Source organism: Zingiber officinale, chromosome 6A (assembly GCF_018446385.1).
Source record: "Zingiber officinale cultivar Zhangliang chromosome 6A, Zo_v1.1, whole genome shotgun sequence".
Taxonomy (NCBI): domain Eukaryota; kingdom Viridiplantae; phylum Streptophyta; class Magnoliopsida; order Zingiberales; family Zingiberaceae; genus Zingiber; species Zingiber officinale.
The window spans coordinates 91144299-91155509 of NC_055997.1; the positions used below are offsets into that span (position 1 = coordinate 91144299).

Below are 11211 nucleotides of genomic sequence, written 5' to 3' on the forward strand. Positions count from 1 at the left end.
AAATGAGGTACATGCATTATCCAAAGAGTTATTCATGAATCTTTCAATATTCATGCACATAACTTTAATTCTGATTTATATTTTCAACATAAATGTCGTATAAATGATCTTTTATCAACAGTGAGAAAATTTATTTGGTTGACTAAGAATGACATTGTCTTCTAAATCAACAGTGAGAGAAGCACGTTTTAATGTAGATTTACATGTTTCTTGCTTTGTTACATGCATTCATCGAGGGTTCATTATACCATCGTTAATATGACTCACATGTTTATCCAACAACCTGCCTTGCACGCAATCATTTCAGTAAATGAAAGAATATGCAAAGCTAAACTTGAGGGCCTTTAATTCTCTCTATAAAACTCATCATCACCTTTTACTAATACAATATACACACTGCAAGCCTTTTTTTTTTTCTCCTTTGTTTTTTAGTTAATATGGCTACAAATAAACCTTCAAATTACGAGGATGATCAGGTTATATATTGTTATCTGTAACTTCATTTCTTTTTGCTTGCTTTGGCCCTCAATTAGCTGCTATAATGAGTGTTAAGCATGTATTTTTAGATTGCAAGAAGTAGCTAAGAGAAGCACTTGTATATTACTGCTGTTCTAATTAATACTGTATAAATTAGATGAGATCTTACAGTGCTGGACATGTCTACACCAACTAAACTAAATTTTTTTGTTTAATTTCAGAGAGAAATGGTTTAATCTTTTTCCAGCTTTTCTTTTGTCCAAATAAACAAAGGAAAAATACCATTGTAAAAAACAAAAAACCTATCTAGTTACTTCTTTTTGAATTTTTAGTTCTGTTGTGTTTTTTTGTTGCTTAGCAAATATGAATTAACAAGGGTTTAAACAACAGTATGTTAGTTTTGTTGAATTGTGTTTTGAGCAAAACATATTCTCCACTTTCTAGGCATAAAAAAATTAATAATCACAATATAAATATGTTTATTTTGGTGTTATTTGTCAAATAAAATAATATATAAAACAATATAAATTAATATAATAAAAAATAAATATCATGACGAATATGTTCTACCTAACTTTGTTTAATTATTTGATCCACTATAACGTGATTGTCCTTTGTGTTCTTCCTAGCTTTGCAAATATATCTCATTATAAAGTGATTGCCCTTGATTTGTATAGTATTTCTAATTCTACAACAATAACAATATAATCAAGTTTTATCCCACTAGATGGGATTGACTATTTGGATCCTTCTAAGTCATTATGCTCTATCCCATATTATATCATTATTCATATTTAAATAAATTTTGTTATGTTTTATTATTGTTAACTAAGTCTTTTTAGATCTTTCTCATTTGATATGGACATTTGTTATATTTTCATTTCAACTAATTGAAGTATTTATTGGTCGTCTAAGTACCTATCTGTACCATCTTAAACATGTCTCCTAGAGTTTTCCCTCAATAGATATAATCCTGATTTTCTCTTTAATATTTTCATTTCTTATCTTATTCATCCTTATATGTCCATACATCCATTTTAATATCATATTCTCTTCAACTCTAAACTTCTACTCATATATTCATGTCATAACTCAATATTCAATTCCATATAACATAACATATCTGTATAGTATCTGAAATAACAACAATAATTAGATTCTTCATTGTATATAATATATACATTTTTTTTTCAAAGAGAAAAAGCAGTCTAGCTATTGAAATCAATAGCTCTCAAGTTATTGCATATACGAGGATAAGAAAATTAGCAATAAATTAAAGCATTAATTCCCTTGGTTATTATTGAATATTTTTAGATTTATTTAAAATTTCTAACCTTTTGTTTCTACTTTTTGCAAGGTTTTGGTGGAAGGAAACTCTCATGTGAGGACAGTGATACTAAATAGGCCCCTAAAATTCAACGCCCTCAACTATCAAATGGTTCGTTCATCCTTAGTCTCAATTAAACAAAGCCATTTAAAAATATTATTTTTGATAAATTACATGCCATTATTAATGCTCTAAAATTAAGCCAAACAAATCAATTAAAAGTTTGATTTATTTATGTCCATCCAATTTAAAACATTTAAAAGCATTCCATTTATAAGATAAATTTACTTATTTACTCATAACTAAAATATTGGCAATAAATATGCCATTGTTATTTTTCTTTTTTGATTTTAATTTGTGATTCATGTTAAATTAGGTTTCTGATTTCTTTCAAAAACAAATCTTGTTTTTAAGGTTTTACAATTGTCCGAGGAGTTCCAGAAGTTGGAAAATGATCCTGCTGTTAAGTTGGTAATCGTAAAGGTACGTGCAATCCATTTTCTTCTTTGAACTTTCAACTTCTTTTATGAAAAAAAATATTATTATTCTCAAAGTCAAATTCACTATAGATAAGTGTCTAATTTCTTAATAATTCATCATGGATTGAAGGCAAATGGAAAAGTATTTTGTGCTGGAGGAGATGTTATTGAATACTATCGTTGCTCGCTCACAGGTATTATTCAACCTGGTTATATTTATCTGGAAGCTTTTGTGATACTGTAATATTCATTTTTATCTGAAATTTGATAAGAGCAACTAATTGTTAACCTAAATATGAGAAGGTGAATGGGCACTAGCAACTCAAATTTATCAAAAGCAACTCACCTTGGACTATCTAGTGGCAACATACACTATGCCCCTGGTGAGTTGCTCATATCAGATACAACAATAGGCTTACTGAAACAATATTCTCCACATATGTTTTGTAACATATCGAGTTAAGCAAATTTCTACTTGAGGTTTTCCTGATCAATGGGGCAGTGATGGGCGGTGGTGCTGGACTTTCTATGAATGCAAGATACCGAGTCGTTACCGAAAACACGGTATGATCAATCGGCATTTATGCTAAGATTTATGGTTCTGAACTGGTGCTTTGTATTTGCTTTTAGGTTTTTGCAATGCCAGAAGCAGCTATAGGCTATTATCCGGATGTTGGAGCATCTTATTTTCTTTCTAAGCTTCCCGGCTTCTTAGGTTATCACTTAGTTAATAACTCTATGATTACATATGTGATTATATTGAAAATATATGATCATTTTTGGACTTTGTGATTGATCATTTTAGGGGAATATCTTGGCCTTACTGGTGCAAGACTGAATGGTGCTGAGATGGTAGCATGTGGACTTGCCACTCACTTTGTTCGTTCAAAAGTATTCTATCTTGTTTTTTCAAAAAAGAATATGCTAGTTTGTTTATTTTCCTTAAACAAAAATCAGAATCTATTTTGAACATCATTGTCCTTACACTATTATTTCTAACCAATGAATAGAATTTAATTTTGTTGGAGAAATCATTATATGAGGTGGATGTTGTTGAACCAAATACAATCCAGGGAATTATTAGCAAATATACTCAGCCACTGCTATTGAAAGAAGACAGTGTTCTTCATAGGTGAGCCATGCCTCAATACATACACATTTTCGCTTAATTTCCCACATATATATATATATATATATATATATATATATATATATATATATATATATATATATATATATATATATATTCAACGTGTTTCTATTTATATCATTTTGTAGGCTCGACGTTATCAACCACTTTTTCTCAAAACAAACAGTAGAAGAAATTTTATCTTCATTGGTAAGGATACAACACGTATGTATTTATGAACGTTTATGTATATGTTTGTATACCTTGAGTCGTAATTTAAATCAAGATATGTATTCATTACTTATCCCATTTTTTGATTGTTTAGGAACATGAAAATGCAACTTTGAAACAAGAGTGGATTTCTAAGTCAATACGATCAATGAAGGCCGCATCACCAATAAATCTTAAGATCTTCCTTATGTCGGTAAATTATCTATTATCTTCCTTTTCTCTTTTTCTAAGAGTTTATTTACTTGGATGAAGGTAAAGAGAGAAAAGGACAAGTGATATAAAAGATACATATAAATAATGAAATTTCATATCTCTAACCCTAATTCATAGGTTAGAAAAGGTCGATTTGAACCACTAGAAGAGTGCTTAATTCGAGACAGTAGAATATCTGCTCATTCTCTTCGACGAACAGTGTCAAACGACTCACTTGAGGTATTCACTAATTTAACTTGGATAGAGTTTATTTCTCTTTTCTCATTTTTGAAAAAAAGTGTTGATATATTGTTGAACGTAGGGTGTTAGGGGAACACTATTGGAGAAAAATTATAAACCAAAGGTGATATATCTACACACACAAGTTGTACCAAAATTCTTCTAAATAACTTTCACATGTATTTTTGTTTTTTTTCCATATTAATTTCTTCTATCATTTTTGTTATCATTTTGTTATCAAATTGTCAGTGGGAGCCTTCAAAATTGGAACTGGTGAGCAATGATATGGTGGTGACATATCTGACAAAGATACCTGAGATTGAAGGCTGGAAAGAACTCCAACTTCCTCCTAGAGACATGCATGAAAAGGCTCTCAGAGCTAAACTCTAATGTCTCGTTTACTTAAAGAGAAATAAAAGGAATGAAAATAAGCAAGTAAACGGCAGTTAATTTTTATTGTTTGAATAAAATATGCAATGACAAACAATGACTGTTATTCATTTATATGCGAAGTTCATTTATATGCGAAGTCCTAGAGACATGCATGACTGTTAGTTTTTATGATTTTCTTTTCATAAGGACATTAGTTTAGGACACTGATATTAAAATTAATAAGATAATGAATATCACAATTATTCTTAAAGGGTTGTCATCGCTTTAACTTCGAAGGACTTTCATATATTATTATGCTAAAATAACTAAATAAAATGAATTATTTATGCTATATATAGAACATTTACTCTGCATCTAAAGAGGGTCCTAGAGTCTTTTCAAGGATGTGTAGACTAAGATCATTATATATGAGTTGATTTTTTTTATTAGGTGAATTGTGGATAGTTCATCCTATTAAATGTGATATATATATATATATATATATAGTAAATTGTGGGATGTTAGCCGTTTATTTATATTTATGATGCATTTTGAATTGTGTGGATTACAGATTGTTCATCCGTGTGTATATGTTCTAGAGGGACCTGACTTGAGTGGCTGAGTCAAAGTTCTCCTTGCCTTCCATTCTAATTCTCTTTAATTGTTGTGGAGAAACCTCAAAGCTTGTGTATTTCCAGCTTGGTGAGATCTATAGTGAAGACCTCCGACTTGTCACCAACTTCATCCCGAGTGGTTCTCTCCTGCTTGATCTTAGATAGAATCAAATTGACACCGTCTGTGAGAAATCCGAGTTGAGATGTTGAGATGGGTGACACGGGAAGATCTCAAGAAAATCATGACTCCACTGGCAAGAAAGGTAGAGATGAAACCATCACCATGCTGAGAGAGGACTTCAACCAACATATGGCTACTACAGTGTAGGGGAAACTACAATGGCGAACCCTACTGACTTTGACTCTTGCCCATGTACCTTCGATTCCAATTGGAATAACCCCATTTTTCACTTGAGCGGTTCTGGCTACCACACTTGACAAGGTGTCTGTCAAGGAGGATCAGTCTCAGGAAACCTTGGCCTGGGAGACGCTGCCATGAAATATGAACAAGGGCAAAGGCCCTTTGCTGACTGAAGGAAAGAATGCCTAAAGCACTCCCTTTACTTAGGACATCTTGGAAGAGGAACTATCGCATCATTTTCTATAGCCACATTGCGAGGAGTAAACAAGGTCATTAGACTTGAAGGATCATTTGTATTGATTTGAGAATGCCTACCTACTATACCAATGCACGAATGGTGTTAAATGCTGAGTCATCTTGATAGCCCAATTGGGACTGACATCGAGATGGTTTAATCAGCTTCCACGGAGTTCCATCTCTTTGATGAATTTAGTGTCTCCTTCCTGCATCACTTCGACAATAACAAGTGATACCACAAGACTCCCCTCAATCTCTTTGCGTTGAGGCAAAAGTGTTGGACGTGTGCATTGACTGCACACGTTGATGTAAGAATGGGTATTGATTGATTGCTCATTCCTCTTCCTCTTCCACCCATATGTGCAATTAGAGCTTACATTATGAAGGAAGGTGAAAAGCTTGGAAGGTGAAAAGTTTACCTTCTTCTCCTATATAAGTTCGTCTAAGGAATTCATAGATAGAGGAGTTCATCATAAGAGTGAAGGAAGAACACAAGAGAAGGCTTGGGATTTGGTTTGTGGAATCTTGAAGAGCTTTCCGATTCGTTCGTGATCATTTTTCTGACGACAAGCGCGATTAAAATCTACTACGGGAGATCACTGTGATTTTTATAGGTTTCATATTTCTATATTTATCATGCATTTAGATCAACAATGGTATCAGAGTAAACATTAAATGCATGATAGATCTTTCTACTTACTATATGATCATGTTGCCTTGAAAGCGTCCCTCAGGGCGGTCTAGTGGCTAGTGCATGAGGTGTTGCCACTATGAGGTCTGGGGTTCGAATCTCGACAAATCCGTGGTAAATACCTCCCTTATGTGATAGTCATTATTCCAAAGGTTAGTAGCCACTCATGATTTACCTCCTTCGTGTTGGCTCACGGACGGATTGGCGGGGGCGTTGGGGGCGAGCGTATTCGCCTTTTTTGCCACCATATTGCTGTGAAAGCATAAGATCTCTTATTCTTGTAGATCATGTTACTATAAAAGGATTAGTACAAGATATGCCAGTAGATTTGTTTGAATGGTATGCACATGTTCATCGCTAGAGGAATCTTCGACGAAGTTTGCTTTATCGGATTCTGTTGTTGCTAGGCTCGTTGCTAGTCACAATCACCATTTGTGCTCGTTGCCAAACCCCGAGAGCAGCAAATGATAACCACTGAGTTTGTCTCCATTTCTGGCCATGGCCAATTAGGAGATCAGTCCTCCGATTTTGATTGATAGACAAAGGGGGTCAGAGGTGATGGCATCGTGGGTGTTGGTGACAGAGAAGAGGAAAGCGGCGTGGGTGATAGGTTTCGTACCAAACATTAAGTTTCATGCATAGGTTTGGGCAAAGTTTTTTTTGGCATCCATTAAGTTTATTATTAATGCATGAAAAAAAACTTTTGAAACTCATGTATGTTGAAATTAATGCCAACGTCGGTAGTGTTAGTATAAATTTTTAATTAATGCATGTTGCAATTAATTAGAAAATGGTTTAATTAATTCATGGTTCACTTAAATTGAAAATTAAATTTTAATTTTTAATATTTCAATTAATTAGGCATTGACTTGAATAATTGGGTCATTGAGACTCTGATCTAGTTCATATCATTAGTTGGTTTAACTAAACCAGTTTGGTCCAGTTAGACCGAGGTCTGGTTTAAATTATTGGTTGGTTTAACTAGATCAAGTTAGTCCTTTTAGACCCTGATCTGGTTCACACTATTAGTTGGTTTAACCAGATTAATTTGATTGAATCAGACCACATTGAATCTAACTTGACTAGATCTTTCCATATTTGATCAAGTGGACTAGATTTATTTTAATAGGCCAGATTTGATCAAAATTGGGTCAAATTGTCCAATGGGCTAGTTTTGATCAAATAAACATTGATTTGATCAATAAGTCTAATTTAGACTTAAATGAGCTTAGGTTAAATACTAATAACTAAACATCCCAATTAGATTAGTTCTAATGAGGACAGGGGACTTAGGATCTAGTTACTCAATTGAATGGTCCAGTGTGTTAGTCAACTGGAGCTCCTCAAATAAAGAAATTTTATTTTTCTTATTTGCTTAGTTATTTTGTGTATTGGTTCTATGCATATGTGTGAATTGAAATGAATCGATTTTGTTACTGGTTTGTCAGTTTTGTACTGACATTGTTATTTTTAATTCTAGATACCGAGGATGATATACACAATGACCCGTCGCGACATACGATATAATGAGCTGAGAGAGGAGGTTGAGGAGATTAAGTATGACCAAGTTTACAGACTCAAAGGACATATTGGATGGCTCAATCGACTGTTCTAGATGCTCGAGCAGGAAGAGTTTCCAATCCGGGATAATTATAAGATATAGGTTTAGGTCTGATTGCTACTGATACACCTCAATAAAGTAGACACCACTTATGGGGGATCTTCGAAGGACGAATCTCATATGCACAATTGTGTGGAGCTACTTCACCATATGGATTAAGAGGATTATGAAGAGTTTGAGAAGGATCCACAAGAGGATCCGAATGTAGATTCAATAGAGAATCCTGAAACTGGTCTACCTGAGATTGCCCTAATTAAGTCCAAGATAAAAGGGATAATGTACTGCTACACTTGTTTTTGTCCTAGTGGTGGTGATGTTAACTTATCTAGCTTATTAGAGTGTTGTTGTTGTTACTATCATTATGTACAAAAAGTATTAGCCTATTTAGTTTAATAAAATCATGTAGTAAAAAATGTTGTTATATACGATCAATACTACTTTATGAAATGTTATGATATGTGTTGATAAACTACAAAAGGAATGTTATGTGTTAACAGTTTTAAAAGAATGATTACTTCATTTAGATAATGAGTTCATTTAATGATTTATTCACTTAATGATTAGTTCATTTGATGGGATGTGTATAATAGTATTGATCAATGTTGGTTAGATTTGATTATACAAATGATGAATGAAAATATAATTGTCACTTGATTTTGTAAACAACTCAAATTAACATTGAGTCAATAATAAATTATTTACATGTGGAAAACACTAACTTACTAAATAATGTATTTATTTATGTTAGATTATGGCAAATAAGAATATCATAGCTAAATTTAATAACCGAGAGAAATTATATGAGATAACTATAAAATCTGGCACCTCAAGGTATAATATGTTCTTCAGAAAAGAAGTTCTAAAGGCTATAAACCAATTCATGGAAGAACCTGCTGATGATTTTACAACACAACAAACATGACCTTGATGCCTACAAGGCATGGAAAAGGAAGAACTCCATTGCTAAGAGAATATTGATTAGTTCAATGGCAGAGCGGATGACCTAGTATTTGAGTATGAGCTATTACCATCGGCTCATGCTGTCAGGGCATTCCTTAGTGAGAAGTATAGTGGAGTAAGTCTCAGTAAGCTTTGTCATCTGACAATTAAGTGTGACAGTTGTAAAAAGCGCCCAAATGTCACCATGACCCAATATATGAGGGAAATGGCGAATATGATTCGGGAGCTAAACACTGCTGGCCTAAGTTAACTAATGAATAATATGCTTAAGTAGTTATCTCTTCCCTTCCTGATTCTTGGAAAATGATGAAATAAAATTGGACACAGTGAAAGTATCAAATCGTTCACTGATTTCTCATGCCATGTTGAACTAGAGGCGGAGAGAATAGAATCTACAAGGATATCTTGTCAAGCTTTTGTAGCTGAAGGTTCTAGATCCAAGAGTAAGAAAATATGGTTTAAGAAAGGAAGGGAAAGGGAAAAGAAGCTGGTGATGTTGCTGGGCAAGACCAAATCAAGAAGAAATGAAAGAAATATAGATAAAAACCTAAGAGCAAGCTGACTTGCTATAACTATGGCAAAAAAGGCTATTTTACTAGGGATTATATTGAGCCAAAAAAGATAAATCTGTTAGGATCGTTCGTACTCGGCTAGAGAGGGGGGGTGTGAATAGCCGACCCCAATTGCTCGCGTTTCTTTCTACAAACTAGGGTTAGCGCAGCGGAAACTAAATGCAGAAAGAAAACAGGAGAAGAAATCAAACCTCTACGCAAGGATGTAATGAGGTTCGGAGATGAAACTCCTACTCCTCGGCGTGTCCGTAAGGTGGACGAAGCCTATCAATCCGTCGGTGGATGAGTCCCCGGAAAACCGGCTAAATCAAACTCCTTGTGGGTGGAGAAACCTCGCCACAATCACTTGCAACAGCAAGCTAAGAGTACAAGAGAATAGCAAGAACAAAATACAACAGGAATGTAAACACAGTAGCTTGCCTTCTCGTCGACTGGGGTCCAAGATGAAGTAGCAACTTTACGGACAGATGCAACAAGCAACTCAGCAGCAGCTGATCCAGTCGTGGAATGAAGCTCACGCGAAGCTTCGACAAGGAGGAGCTCAACAAAGCTCAAGCACAACAGCACTTCATAACAGGAAGGAAGAAGAAGCAGCAGAAGAAGAGTGCTTCACCGTAGTCCTGTAGCCCTCTTTTATACCTGTGAAGAAGAAGAGCAGAGAACTAGCCGTTGCGTCGCAACGGCTAGATTCCTGATCGGTCCATGGACCGATCAGGGAACCTCCTGATCGGTCCACAGACCGATCAGGCTTCGGTCCCTCGTCTGATCGGCGTCTCCTGATCGGTCTGTGGACCGATCAGGGAACCTCCTGATCGGTCCATAGACCGATCAGGCCTCGGCTCCTCACGGTCCGCCGACCGATCAGAAGCTGCGGTCAACGACCGATCCACGGCTTTCTCCTCGCGAGGTTGCGTTGCCTCCTGATCGGTCTCCCAGACATTTCAGACAGAATTGGCACGCTCGATCGGTCACCAGACCGATCACGGCAACCGCAGTATCACTGGATCGGTCACCAGACCGATCCAAACTTCTCAGCCCTAAACCTAAGGCTTCCACACCAACATCCGGTCAACCTTGACCTGTTGGTACATCATCCCTAGCATCTGGTCACTCCCTTGACCTGCTAGCACTCCCCGCTAAGTGTCCGGTCAATCCTTTTGACCCACTTAGACTTTTCCCAACCAGATATCCGATCACCCTTGATCCATCTGGATTTTTCCCTTGCCCGGCTTCACTCACCAGGACTTTCCACACTGCCTAACATCTCAGTTGGGACTTTCCCACTGCTTGGCTTTACTCACCAGGACTTTCCAACTGCCTAACATCCCAGTTAGGACTTTCCCACTGCCTGGCTTCACTCACCAGGACTTTCCAACTGCCTAACATCCCAGTTAGGACTTTCCCACTGCCTGGCTTCACTCACCAGGACTTTCCAACTGCCTAACATCCCAGTTAGGACTTTCCACTGCCTGGCTTCACTCACTAGGACTTTCCAACTGCCTAACATCCCAGTTAGGACTTTCCCTCGTGCCAAGCTCCCTGCTTGGACTTTTCCAGTGCCAAGTCTCCATACTTGGACTTTTCCCGTTGCCAAGTCTCCATACTTGGACTTTTTCCCAAATCAGGTCAACCAAGTCAACCTTGACTTACGGTTGCACCAATAATCTCCCAAACATCTATTCTTGTCCCATATCAAGAATAGAACTCT

The 11211-nt window shown here is 35.8% G+C and overlaps 1 protein-coding gene across 1 annotated transcript; it reads left to right on the top strand.

Annotated features, from left to right (window-relative positions):
* Positions 1–437: 437 nt before the first annotated feature.
* LOC121995031 (probable 3-hydroxyisobutyryl-CoA hydrolase 3) lies at positions 438–3604 on the top strand. Its single transcript, XM_042548882.1, has 9 exons — positions 438–476; positions 1835–1915; positions 2219–2287; positions 2414–2477; positions 2587–2666; positions 2764–2847; positions 2914–2998; positions 3089–3415; positions 3562–3604. The coding sequence occupies exons 1-8, from the start codon at positions 438–440 to the stop codon at positions 3250–3252; spliced, it is 666 nt and encodes a 221-aa protein (XP_042404816.1). The 3' UTR covers positions 3253–3415; positions 3562–3604.
* The last annotated feature ends 7607 nt before the right edge of the window (positions 3605–11211 follow it).